At 41.2% G+C, this 14,592-nt stretch overlaps 1 protein-coding gene across 1 annotated transcript; it reads right to left on the bottom strand.

The window, feature by feature from the left end:
* MPHOSPH6 (M-phase phosphoprotein 6) lies at positions 1 to 7,913 on the bottom strand. Its single transcript, XM_069027246.1, has 5 exons — positions 7,780 to 7,913; positions 4,141 to 4,253; positions 2,514 to 2,604; positions 1,407 to 1,504; positions 1 to 962 (listed from the first exon to the last, which is right to left on the bottom strand). Exons 1-5 carry the CDS (start codon positions 7,828 to 7,830, stop codon positions 803 to 805), a joined length of 513 nt encoding a protein of 170 aa, XP_068883347.1. The 5' UTR covers positions 7,831 to 7,913; the 3' UTR covers positions 1 to 802.
* Between the last annotated feature and the right edge of the window lie 6,679 nt (positions 7,914 to 14,592).

Genomic DNA, 14,592 nt, shown 5'->3' with positions numbered 1-14,592 from the left:
TTAATGACAAAAGCCCACAGTTTTTATTCAGCTTTCAAGTATGTTTCTGAAACTGTTATTATGCTTTTATGACAGACTTACATAATTATAAGATTGGGTTTTTTTGCTGAAAAAGAGGCAAAATTAGCAAACTTCTTTCAGAAGGCAGAAACTAAGACTCACAATCTGCTCAGATGTCAAACTGTAAACGTCACCCAATATTTGGCTTGCTGTATAAAAAAAAGTTTCACTACAAAATCCTCTATTTTTAAATAAACTTCATAAAAAATAAAATTCAATAAAGTGGATTTTATCTCTCTGTTCTTCTCCCATCTTATTTTTAGCACAGTAAAAAAGCCCACAAACCAAGCATGTTTCTGCTGACTTTTTTTCAATTTGAAGAGAGCGCAGGTTTCATTTTCGTAATAAAAGCAAGCAGTGAAAGCTGAACTGCCTTACTGAATTGGACACAGCTCATCTTTGCTCCAAATACTTCTTTCAGATGTTATCCTAAAGTGTAAATAACGTTGCTTTTGATTGCATGCAACACTCAATTTAACTATGCACAACATTTAAAGAGACTGATGGGATGAATGCCCCACGCATGAAAAGCTGCACAGAGAGGAAAGGATGTACAACATCCATTGTACACACACCCACTTTGAAAAATGTCTGTCCTGCGGATGGTAGAAATTTCAATGAGAATAGAACAGATTCACAAATCCACCCTTGGCATTAAATAGCATAAACTCCAAACAATCTCCAGTTCTTGGGACTCTGTTTGGTAGGCATTAAGTAACAAGCTCCACTTGTGCAGTTGACATTAATCCTGAGGTTTTAAGAACATTTTCTTAGCTCTTTTACTAGGTCTTGTGTTACTATTCCCCTCTTCAACTTCATCATCTTCATCATCATCCTTGAGTACACGTTGGTCCCTTTTTCTCAAAAATTTCTTCCCTATTGTTCCTACTAATGTTTCATATCTGTAGAGAGAATAAAAAAAATTATCTTTTACTAAAATCAGAGGAAAAATCGTGATGCATATCTTCAACCTAATTAGCAGTTTAAGTGGTGGTCATTAAAAGCTTGGAGAAGCACAAGTACTACGTGAGTTATTACATTATTATTCACTCTGATAGTTTCACTGTGTCAGCAACTGGTAACAAGGAGGGAATTAGCATGGAATACCTGGATATCAAAGGGCAGAAAACCCCTACAAGTTATTTTACCCTCAAAAGTAATGGAGATTCCAGTGAATATACACCAGCATTCCTGGAAAATCAATCTGAGACAGTACCATATCTGTTGTGGGCTTTTGTTGTTTTATTTTGTTTGTTTCCTTTTTGGGTTTTATTTCCCCACACACATAATACAGTAACATACCATATTCGTAGCTAGTACTGATTATGTCATAAAATGTAACTTACCTTCTGGCCATTTCTTCATCTGATACATCAGCCTCCATTTTATCATCCTCTTCAATTTCTTCTTCTTTGCACTTAGAGTTCATTTGGACCATTAACTTCTGAAAATGAAGTAAGAACAGCTTAAACATGTAGCCATGACACAATGGCAACTGTGCTGAAATTCACTAGGAGAAGAGCATGAAAGGTAAGAATCAAATTTAATAGTTATTTGCTGTTCCCAGTTACGCTATTGTTATGAAAACTCATGAAGAAAAGGCAACATGCCTGTCTGTTGCTAAGCTGAGCTTAGAGTTTGCCTTTGGGAAAAGAGGCAACAGAGAGAATAGTGTTTTCAGTGTATTGTACTACTCAAACATCCTAAAGGGCACTCCAAACATCTCCAGGAGACCACAGAGTTAGATCACAATTAATTTTTCACTGTGATGCTAGCACATAGACCTTGAAATGGTTTTGTTAAGAAGGAAGAATATCTTCAAGGATTTACAGTAAAAGCCATGAAGCAATCATATGCTGAGCCACAGGGACAGCAAGTTCAAAATATCTAAAGAATACCCTAGTAAATCACCTTGCATGCCTTCTGCAAAGCTCTTAGTCTTTACACCTTCATCCTCCTGCTTCAGTTCAGTGGTAACCTTTTTATTACTGTTCCTGTGTACTTCCATCAACATGAATCATGCCAGAAAGAAATTAAAGACTCTCTTGCCCAGCATTTTTACTTTGGAACTCTAAGCCCTTACCTACACAAGTAAGTGTTGAATAAATAGGGTTTAATGTTTGTAGATTGGACTCTGCATTAAATGTCGGGAGGAAAAGTGAGCTTTTGTCTTGGTGAGCAGCATGTGGGATGTTTTCCTCACTTCAGGGAGAGAAAATCTGCAGGAGTCATGCAATTACTGACCATCAATACAGGCAAGTAAAAACATTCTATTTACCAGATGCTGCACTGATCAGCATTTTGGGTTGAATGATGGAGTTCCCGTACACAGGAGGATTTATGGAAGGTGCTGCAAAGGCCAGTAAGGATGCAGTGTGAACACTCAAATCCCCATCCCCAAGGGCTTCAATCCTAATGTGAGAGCACCTCAAACCAGGACACTGAAATGGTACCTCAATTTCTGGATTGAATCCTTTGAAGGACATTCTGCCATAAACGAGATCCTCACATCGCAGAAAGCTTCTCTCTTCTATTATACAGCTCCTGCATTAAATCCCAAATCCAGCATTTTGTCAAACAGTGCACTTTAAAATAATCAAATTAAATAAATGCAAAAAGGATTTGCTACCTTCCCCCACACAAATAAACAAAGCCACACTGTACTTTAAACCATCAACTACTTTCTACTTAATTGCTCTGATAAATCTTTCAGTACAAGGAGCTTAGAGTGCAAAGGAATACTTTTTGCCAGTAAAGCTGTGCTAGTTCCACAAGCAAAATTAACTCTCCTAACAAAAAGCACTCTTTGCTGGTATGATTCCACCTACATGAGTACTTTTGCCAGAATAAAAATACCACATAATATCACTCCCCAGGTGGCACTACTATACCAGCAAAAGCTTCTAATTAATTTTTCATTGTGCTGTTAGCCCTGGCATTAGTTGAGTCTGTCAGGATATAAAACACTGTATCATTCTTTGTTCAGCAGAGACAGACTTCTCCTTCTCCCTCGTTTTTTGTCCTCTTTTAATGAGCATGGAGTGAGAAAAGAAACATGACCCTGAGGCATTCATAATACACGTGTCAGATAAAAGTACTTCCGTGGATTGTTCCATCCTTTTCCTCACACACATGTATCTGTTCCCTCATCCTCTTCATCTCCCATGTAAAACAAACTCTCATGATCACAGAACTTAAGAGATTAAGCTCATTGTCCTGCCTCAAGGCACACATGTGCCATGAATAGCAGAGGTCCAGCTAACCTGTCCTCAAAAGACTTCCCATGATGAAGAATCCAGTGTCTCCTCAGGCAATCTACTCCAGATTCAATTGCCTTTTTGTTACAAAAATTCTCCCAATGTCCAGCTTGAACATTCCTTCCTGCAACTGAAACTCAAATACCTTTTTGTCATATCCATCAAGAGTAATGGAAAAGAGTTTATCAATGGCTTTATTCAACTACAGTTAATTCCTTGGGTCCCAGCTTTTTCAAAACCATGTATGTTCTCTCTCAGTGGAACTTTTTTCCACTTTTGAAAGGATGAAACCCAAGCAATTTCAAAAGCAGTTCTCCTGCTATTTAAAGCAACTTTCTAAAGAGCAGGACACTTTTTTCCTTATTAGCTAAGCCTTCCTTTATTTTTGCCATTATCTCTCCTATTTCAAAACCAGGTTTTGCAGTGAGCTGGACACAAGAGGACAGAACTGTCCTGAATCAAGCATGTGACTGGAGCTGAATTTACTAACACAAGGTTTCAAACTTCTTTTTTCAAATGAAGGGAAAAAGCATCAATGAATGAATTGGACCCTGACTGAAAGAAACAAATTACATGCATCTAGAAGAATGTGAGTAGAAGAAAACAACACACACAAGAACTCAAAGTAGGTCAAACTACACTAGGCAACCCTCAAGAACAGCCCTAAAAATAAGTAATAAAAAAAGTTGTAATGCCAATCTGTCACTATTTTTGCTTCTGTTAACTGGTTATTTATAATACTTATAGGAAAAAATATGAATATGCTATTTCCATTTCAAAACAATCCAGTGATGATAAGAAGTACAAAAGATTACAAGCTTACTCTTTTTCTTTTAGATCTGGTACATCAAGATACCAGTGTTCTTCACTAATTATCTTCTTTTCTTCTTCTTCTAGCTGTTTTTTAGTTTGTGAATCCAAACCCCTTTGCATGAACTACAAAGAAAGACACAAACACACAGCTTCAGTTTCTGCATCATGAGTATCTTCTGAACATGCAATAATTACATGATGGCAATTATGCATTACATAATGTTCAGCAGTTGACAAAAAGGACATACTTTTTGTGATTCTTTTCTCTGAACTTGGTCAAAGTTTGGGCAAACAGACAATGGAAAACTGAAACAGCTGCTGATCACAGCTATCTACTGAGAGTCAACAGTCAGTCACATCTGTACTTGCATATAAAGAAACAGACCTCTCCTGGCTAGTTTTGATGGATTGGAGCTCTCACAATTCCCTAACTTTGCTAAGGTTTTTCTAATGTTTCAGCAAAGGCCAGAGACAATGTAATGGTGTTGAAGTTATTGCTGCACATCAGGAACCAAGTCCACCCATACAAACAGCACTGGAGCTCAGAGCTAGAGATAGGTCATACCAGGCTGACCATTTTTTGAACCATCTATACTTTCAGCCATCCTCTTCATTTCTCAGATTTAATGAACTGGATTGCGTTTGCAGCTCTGAAGGTACAACCTGCCTTTGGAAGTGGAAAACGTCAGACTTTGAAACTAGACTATGAGGAAAAGTCTTCTGTCTCCTGCTGTGCTAAAGATGATGTTCTCAGCTCTTCAGTTCTCACTGACCCACCAAAGTACTGGTCCAGGAGTATATTTAAGCACCTGTTAACTCACTGCAGGAACAGTCTGCCAAAACAGCCAAGACCAATAATGAAGTTTAGGGCAAGATTGCTATTTTTTCCTCATACAAGGGCACCCCTGTCATTTGCTTCCTTGATGATAACCTCTGTCAGAGGATGGGAACAGGACGGTAGGAACAGTAACCTCTCAACAGCTGGGAGTAGAAGAAGACATCTGTCACGGCCTATAAAAATCTGCTGAGAGCACAGAACCCCAGACCTGAGGCCGGTGAAACAGCACTTTAATTTCCATTTGTCTCAAGTCAGGTGCCTGAACTGAGTGACAATTACGTCTCAACAATGTCAATGAAACATGCTGGAAAAAACCAGAATGCTTCACAATTTTATAGTAATAATCTATATAGTCCCAGCCCCCTAAAAGTTGGAACCTTCCTTAGGATCTATAGAAAGTGTTTGAGTAACTGTATCTGTCAGAGGTCTACATTTATACCAACCTAACTCCCAGACAGAGGCAAGTCTAGCAGTACAGTTCACACTCAGTCCTGTAACAATAGACAGGTAATATAGATGTGTAATGTATTTATTATATACAACCCACACCTTTTCAGTCTTTACAAAATGCCCAACAAAACCAAACTCAAAAGTACAAGCCAACAGAGCTAATGTCTCATTTTCCATTTCCATTTCTATTTGCATCCACTGTACAACATCTTTAATGAAAGAAAAATTGACTTCTGTTTTCTGAGTCAATTCAAAATATGTCAAAGCTTTCCAATTAAAATTACAGTATCTTCTTGAGGAAAATAAGTGAATCTATCATGTGGAAAAACATATTGCTCAAGGAAATTGGTTAGCCAGTCAGAATTCTCAACACAAGAAATTCTGCTACAAGAACCCAATTAAATAATCATTTCACACTCCATTTTAAAGATTATGTTCCTAAAGATTACTACAGGAAAAACCTAGATAAAAATTATGTGATCAGGTTTATCTCGAATGTAAACACACATTGATGAATTAAAAATATACCCATTGTGGTAGACACAGAATATGTAAGTCAGTAACTGAGGGGTTGTTTGGGTGAGTTTCCCCAAGCAGTGGGACCTGGATCAAATGGTGCAAGATCTAAAAGTTTTTCTCCATGTGGCCCAGTATTTAGTGCAAATGGTCCTTCCAACACCACCAACCACCCCATCACCTGTGGGTGCCACTTCACCCACCCGCTGAATTCTGGTAATACATTGCATCACTACCTGCAGAGGCAGCTGCTAAAGGCTTAATTAAAACATTTGTAAACAGGAAGATCTGCAGAAACAAAGTGCTCAATGCAAGATCTGTGTATGACCTTTTCAAAACCTACTGATCTCTTCAAAGCTGGTTATTACTGCCTGGACTGTGAACCTGCAAATGTCATGGCAGCATATCCACCTGCGTGGTTCTCCATGGCCTTCTGCAGAAAAGCACTCTAAAAACCTGCTTTTGAAATCTCCAGGGAGTTAGTAAACTGGCAAACAACAGAAACAGAAATTTCATTTAAAAAGTGTACTATATAAAAATAAGGAAAAATAATGATGCTGCCATCCAGGTTATGGGAGTCCGACTGTGTCAGACACATTGCTGGCTGACTCAGTTCAACACCTACTCCCTTTTGAGAATGAGGCAAGACGTATTTTGTTCCTTCTGTGAATAAGTTTTAGATTTAGCAGCATCTGTTAATTAGGGTAAATATTCCATCATCCCACTGTAGCAGAGTGCACTTTACGTGAAAAATTGAACTGAAGTCAGGTAACTCTTTTCAGCCAGAATGTGAAATATAGCCCCATAAAAATACAAGGGGGAAAAAATAGCTAAATAAAACACCACAAGCAAGAAGCCACAAAGGCCCCATCATGTTCAGTTTAAAAAATTGAATATTAACATTAAAAAGAAAAAAAAGGGAACTCAACTTTTCCTGGTTGTTTTCCAGCAATAAAGGACCATCAATCAGAGGAGAACGTACTCTACTGAATTAGGAATTGTAGTACAAGGTGTGAAGCAGAATCCATTAGCCAGTGAGCAGAGACTAATTTCACACTGGTGACACGAGATTCACAACTCCAAGAGTAACAGGCACATGGGGATGTTACTAAGATCCCTGGCATTTATGAGTTGGGAAAGGTGGTTAATACTCCCCATGCAGGCTGGGATCTCCTTAGCCAGTAATGTAAACAGGAGTAAAAATAGACACACCAAAACCTAAACTTTTTTTCCTCCTCAGTACTAAAAGCTCCACCCCCAAGTAAAGCAAGCAGCATCGATATTTTCATTTCAATGTGCTAGTGGTGGTAAATCTCTTTATTTAAATTCGCAATAGGCAACCCAGCTGCAGAGGACAGAGGTGCAACGAAGGCACTCCCATAAGGTGCGCTGGAGCTGGCTCTTGAGGCCAGACTTTGCTGGAATCACGAAGCTGCTCTCCTGCACCAAACCCTGCAGTTTGTAACCTCCGACACCTCTCGCAGAGTTTAAGCAGTTCGGTGTCGGCAGCAGCGATGTCCTGCCGAGGGAGCAGCCCAGCAAGCCCGAGAGGGCCGGGGAGCTGACCATGGATAAACATATCTGTATTTAGAGTGCGGGCGATGAAATCCAGGGCACATCGACTGCCGCCCGTGAGCCCAGGCTGGCGCCGCGTGGCCGACGATGGGCACGGGAATGTCCCACACCAAGGGCTCCGGGACGGCCACGTGTGGCCGGGGACACCCACCCCGGCCCCGGCTCAGAGCACGGGACCCCGCTCGCCACCGGTGCCGGCCCGGCCCTGGGGGCCGCCGCTTCCAGCCCCCCCGCAGGCCTCAGACACCCTCTCCCCTCCTCCCCCCTCACCTTCATGCGCAGCAGGTTCTTGGACAGCTTGGTTTTCACCTCCCCGGCCATGGCGGCCCGCAGGCCGCGGCGGATCCCCGCGCTCGCGTAGCGCCGAGGCCGCGCACGCCGCGGGAGGAGCGGGGGGAGGTGGCGGCGCGGCTCCACCCTCCGGCCGGGGGCGGCCTCGGGCACAGCACCCTGCCCACGCCGCGGGAGCCGCCGGGCCCGGGGGATGCACCAGTGATGCAAAAACAGCGATTAAAATAATTACGGTTGTGCGGGCTGAGGGAGATCGGGCGTGTGAGCAGGACATAAATCCGCCGTGGTATAAAATGGTAAATCGGTAGGGGAACCTGACATGCTTTACCATGCTTGTGTGTTGTTTAGTGCTGCTGGCTTACAGCTTCATCCATAATTTTCTGATTCTTCAAAAAGTATAAAATACATCTCACATTGGCATTTGGAGATTGCTTGGCTTGTTAAGCTTTTATTTTTTTACAATCAGCACAGACTTATTGGCAAAAAAAAAATATTGGCAAAAAAAAAAAATCACAAAATGGTCAAATGTGATTAAAACTGGAAAGCAATTCAAAGATATTATAAAAAGCCTCAAAGCTTTGTTAGTCTTGAATTGTGATTTGTGAATTCAGTGTTGGCAGCGCTGTTGTTGGACTGCCGTGCTGGGCACTGGGAGCTGAGGAGGAAATCCTGATAGGGAATTGCCAGCTGACTTCCAGTCACAAGCGTGTACCACAATTTCTCTATATATCCTCATAAATCAGATTTCTGAGGCCTGTTTTGACATTTGGCACATAAACTGCGTGATAAAGCAATAAGAGTGAGGGTTCAGTGTTCAAAACTTTAATGAACTGGTGTGCTTCAAAAGACAATTTAGGGAGAAAAGTTCCTGTATTTGCAAGATGTAGGTCAAAGCTTGAAGAACTCTCTAAAGATTTATGCTCTAATAGACTCCAGAGAAAGGTATAATGAAGGACAAAACCTGATTGCAGTGGGAAAGGAGGAAGAATTATCCACATCCAGGCATCCTTATTACACATTTAAGCTCACTGGACTAAAATGACCACAAATGCCAATGAAACATGGAGCCACAAATGCTTCAAGGCAAAGTCATAACACTGCATGAAAATATTTAATTTTCATATAGGGAAGGCACCTTCATTCCCAGGCTCTGTAAATGAGTTGAAGCTGCTCTGAAGTTCAAGGCCCCAGTGAGAAAGTCGCATTGTGAGTGTGGGAGCTATGCTGTTTAGCTCCTTCTCCTTTCCTTTTCTCATTAACAGCTATCATCCCTTCCCAACAAAAGAAGGCTGGGAAGAAATTTGTCATTTTCTGAATACAAATGTTCATCAAAGAATGAATATGTTTGAATCTTAGTGAACAAATCAATAGGAGAAAGCTGTTAATTAAGATAATAGCACAGTACAGCCAGAATCTGTCCATTTTTGGTGTTATGTTCTATTTGCCATGCATTTTAATAATGCATTTACTTTTTGTTGATCATTGCAAATCAGAACCCTGTGTTTAATTGCATGACCTTCAATGTCAGGGCTTTTCTGAGCAGTTTCAGTTCATTTACAGTCCAGGAATGTACTTTGAATGATTTCTTCTAAATAGTGCGCTCTCCTCAGCACTTCTGCAGCCTCTGAGCTGTGGTAGTGCTCGGCTTTGCTTGATGGCCTTTGCAAGAGCTGTTTCTGTCCCTCCACCCTGCAGAATGTCCCAGCTCAACAATTCCACAGCAGACTCTGCTTATAGCCTGTTTGGGATTTGGGTATCACACATAACAGCTGCCCTATACCTTTGATGGGAAGGAGCACCGTACCCCCAACTCTTTGGGAGCTAAAATTTACATCACTGTGCAGTGTCTAACTGGGATGGGGAGAGTGCAGGGGGTTTCCACCTTATCTAACCATGAAGATTATTCCTGGTGCTCCCTGGTCCCCACTGCACCCCGTGTCTTGGTGCTGCACCCTGGGCTTGCACAGAGTTGCTGCCACTGTTTGTTGGCACATCAGCTAAAAACCAGCCTCGATACAGGCAGGGAGAAGCATTTTGCAGTAAAAGCAGTATAGGTTCTGTGATGTTTATTTAGAGAAGTGGAGATTGTAAAAAGGCTGCCACAGAATGTGATCTATTTTGGCAGTAAAAAAGTCCGAAGGAAATTTTTGGGTTACATCTCCCATCACTTGAATTGGATGGGGAGGTTATAGATAACAATCAGCTGCCTTGTGGACCAAATTATACTGTCTGGTAAATGTGAAGACACTCCATTGATTGTAGGAGAAATTTTTATGATTTACTGGTGGTGGAGGCAACTCAGAGAATAATCCAGCCCTGTAAATACGCCTGCTTTTGAAGTGGAGCGAGGGTGAAGAGCGTTAGGAGAGAAAAAGAATCTCTCTATGTTTAGAGAAGAATCGCGGGTCATTGTAAGTGACAATTAGACGCCTCTCCCACAGCTCTGACTGCTGCACAGCAGCTCCATTTTCAACCTGGAAATCCATTTTTTTTTCAAAACAAAAATACTCAGGGAAATAACTCGGGGGGAAAGGAGCTCCATCTCACCAAAGATTGTACAAAGGGAAATGTGGTCTCTTCTCCATCTAGTAACTACAGAAGTCAAATCAAAGTTGTCGTTAACAATATTGAAGGAGTAATCTCTCTTGGAGCAACACGTGGCAGCTGTGAAGTAACTTCATGCCAATGGGATCTAATTTGAGGGAACCTGTGGCTTCCTTTTCCCATAACCTTTTATTTATTCATATTCTCATAGTAGTGTGATTTTAGTGCAAAATGGGTATCTCTAACCTTACAGCAACCTATCAGTTGATTTGATTTCTTCTGAGCTGTCTTTGAATTCCAAAGCAGCTTTTTACAGCTCTCAGAATACCTGAAACCTTTTTCCTCCCTTGCAAATATCAAAATTCTTCTGGTATGACAGGCGAGTCATTAATTTGTGTCAAACTCCTCTACTGTGTTTTAAGTAAGGATATTATGTGTTTTTCTCTATGAATGAGGAAAAGAAAATGAGAAGTGGAGCTGCCGGAGGTCTGTTTGCAAACCTGAAAGGAAGGTGTGAAGTGCTGTGTGCAACTGGGTGGGATCAGAAAAGCAGTTTTGTACCCCGTGCTCCCTACAGAGAGAGCGTGAAATCCTCTGCGTGGCAGAGGTGCCATTTTCAAGTGGAGGACTCGTTTTTCATCTCTCCTGCTCCCACCCCGCTCTGAGCCGCTAATGCATGCGGTGTATTGGCAGCTGCTGAGGTGCTGGGTGCCGGGGGATTTGTTACAATATTCATCACCTTTGATGCGCTCATGTACAACCCGCGCTGCTCATCCCGCTTCGTACCTCATCCACGGAGGATATGGGGTAGCTCCAGCTCTCCTTCACACTGCACTGACTCGTCCTCTTCGCTTTTGAAGCCCCCTTTTCAGGCATTGACACCGGTTTAGGTGGCAGCTGACACACACAGTGTTTTAAATCGCTGCCCTGCATTCCTCAGCTGACCGCAGGTTTTCCTGTGGATGGGGACCATATGGAAAGAACACAGCAGGAGCCAGACTCCTGTAATTTGGGTAATACGGATCTGTAAGCACAGTTCACGTTGCTGACTCTTTCCTTTTAATAGCCTTAGGTGGTTCACAATTTATGCAGCATGAAAGGTGTATTTTAAAAATGTGCTTGTGGCAAAACAGTTACAAAATCTCCAGAACAACCAAGACGTGTCTTTGGAGAAAACACCTGGTGTCAGTTTGGGAGAGGACAATTCGTTCTGAGTGCTTTTGGCTGGTCCAGTGGCAGGGTGACCTTTGTATGAATAAATAGAGTAATTCCTTTTTGATTACAGAAAGAACCAGCCTCATAATGGTAGCTCCCTACATTCTGCCATGAACTGGAGTGATGGAGGGAACACATGCTGGTCTGTGGAGAATTCTGCTGGCATGTGGAGAAGTCTAAATATTTGAAATTATTTGATATATCCCCATGTTAGGAGTCAGAGCAAAGAGAATGACTGCAGAACAGTGTGGAGCATCCTTCTCTTTGCTTTCCTTTAAAAATCAGGGGGCTTTTAACTTTTGGATTTGATGGAATCACAATTAAAAGAGAAAAGGAAAATATCGCCTTCCGTTTGTTAACTATAAAAATGCAATCCAGCAGTGCTGCTGGTGCTTTGCTGTTTCCCAGGTCAATAAATGGCTCCCCTGACTTTAATAAACATTGATGCTGCAGGCTTGTTCTACAGTGATTGAACATTTTTATAGTTTCAACCACTCGCATTGCATGAAAGCTTTAAGATTTTTTTTCTTTTTTTTTTCCACCCCTCTTTTTCAGGAGGGTTGGTTCTGATTGATTAAATTGTCATTTTCAGAGTTAGTTGCTGAATTATAACTTGGCATTTTTAACCATGCGATTTGTTTAAAGAGACAGCATTTTGATATAGCAAAGCAGCTGAGAATTTTTAAGCAGTAAAAAGAAATTTTGTTCACTTTGTTCTCAGCCTTTCATCACTGCCTGACAGAAATGCTCCTGAAAACAACATGAAAGCTATGATATGAAGAGAAGGTACTTAGATCCATGCTCACTTCTTTATTCCATCGTGGAGCTGATATGTGAAGAACTACATTGCTTTCGATTAGTACTCGGATACCTCATTGTTGTTCACATGTTTATCTTTCCGAGGAGGAAGGGAGGGAGGGAGGGAGGGAGGGGGGATTAGAGACATAAAATGAGTGCCACCCAATGTGATGTTAAGAGTAAGTGGCAGCACTGTACTTTGGACCAACCCCTTGATACGCACGATAGATTTCTTTGCACCAAAATGATGATGGGTTCTGATTAATAACTGCAGGGGTTTCACCTACATCCACACTGAGCCTGGTTCAAAGGGACAAAGACCCTGTAATTCTTTAGAAAATGAGAAAATCACATCTACGTGGTGATGCCTTCATTTTTTGATTCAGCCAGCTGCCACATTTCTTCTCAGTGGATAACTGCTTGGTTTCCAGGTCTGCTTTTTTTTTTTTTTACTTTCCTTCACTCCCCCCCAATTTAAATCTGTATTCAAGACAGTAAAGCTGAAGTAAATGAGACTCACATAAAAAACATGTGTGTTCAGAATGTGTTTGAAAAGAAAGGCCAACAAAACTGTCCTCTAGAACATAACAGGATGTCTTTTGCTTTTGATTTACAGTACCTGCAGGGGAAACAGGATAATCTAATGGCCTGAATATGGGAGATCTTACACTGCAGTGTTACCCTGGCCAGACTCTGAAACAGTGCTTAGCAGTGGAAATCTCAGGGTATCAATATGAAATACTGAAGTCCAATTATACTTCTGTGTGTACACTTTCCCCTCTCTGGCCATTTCAGCTTCTGCTCTGAAATAATAACTTACAACAGCGCAAAGCTGAATTTCAGCAGTGAATTATATCCCTGGCCTCTAAATTTAATTGTGTGGTACTGCAACTAACCTGCTATCCATCTTGGTCCCTGGCATTCTTTCTGCCTCGTTTCTTCTGCTTCTATACCATTCATTTGAGACCTTTAGAAAACACAAAATAGGTGCCCAGAAAGAAGGTGGATTGTGAAGGGAACGTTTTAACTTCTTATCTGCCACCAATTCTTGATGGTCTTTAACTAAAAAGGCAGGCACCAGCAGTTGGGTCAGGATGAAGTGCTGCAGGCTCTGGATGTTTTCCTGCAGTGCTGGGTACCTGGGGTCAGGAGGACAATTTACAAGCACCAGTTTGGATTTGATCCACCTGGCCAGGTGCTGTACAGGAGGTCATTTTTCCACCATGTAGTGCCTGAAAATAGAGCTGGGGTAGGTGTCAGATCAGGGCTCTGATTCAGCACAGCAAACCTGGTGGTGTTCCTGACACTGCTCTTCTGATCAGCTGGAGGTTTCACGACAAGATGTTGATGGCTGAGGAAACCACTAATAGAAAAAGCAAAAAGATTTTCTGTGGTTATCATAAATACAATATGATTACATTTTTAGGACAGTTACGCATGTTCATTTCAAAATCATCTTAAGGCCATTTTATAGGTTGGGGAAATAAGCTGTAACATGACGAAGTAAAATATTCATTAATGCTGTAATGATTTATATAAAAACATTATGGGGTAGCACACTTTGCCTCAGTACAGTTCTTCAATGAATGTTTTTCTAATTTCCATAAGTAATTGACCTCTCATTAGCGGCTCATTAGAAAAATTGAGGTGATGTGACAAAAGCAAACCCACTGCGACAGAAACTCTGCCTGTGAATAAATCATTGAAAACTCGAATGGATTCAAAATGAAGGACCACAAGAACCTTGCTTTCTCTGACTGAAAAAGGATTTAGTTTACATCTATGAAGTGAAACACTTTGAATATGTGTGTGTATATATATCTCTCTATATCTCCTTAAATCCATATTTTAGCTCATGGCTGATTTTCAAACACTGAACATTCATTTCTTCTCCTTGCATGTAACTTCATAGGAAAAAGTATCAGCCAAATAATTCAGACACAATACTACAGGGAGTGGAAGTCTATGTAAGGTCCTGGTACAACTGCAGACACTGAGGTTGGAAAAATGGAGTACAAATTATGGAACATGGCCTAAATACAAGACTTTATTTTGGAAGGAAATAAACATCAACTGATGCTTCTCACTGAGTCCATCTCACTGAGTCCATCCTAGAAGTAGATATCTTCCAGAAAAGGCATAGTGCTGAGTCCTTGTCTGTGAGCTGTTTTTTCGGAGGGCAGGGGTCTGCCCTGTCCTTTTTATATGCACTGTTAACCAACACAGGAATGTTAA

This window comes from Aphelocoma coerulescens, chromosome 11, assembly GCF_041296385.1.
Source record: "Aphelocoma coerulescens isolate FSJ_1873_10779 chromosome 11, UR_Acoe_1.0, whole genome shotgun sequence".
NCBI classification, from domain to species: domain Eukaryota; kingdom Metazoa; phylum Chordata; class Aves; order Passeriformes; family Corvidae; genus Aphelocoma; species Aphelocoma coerulescens.
This window is presented reverse-complemented; position numbering and strand designations above follow the sequence as displayed.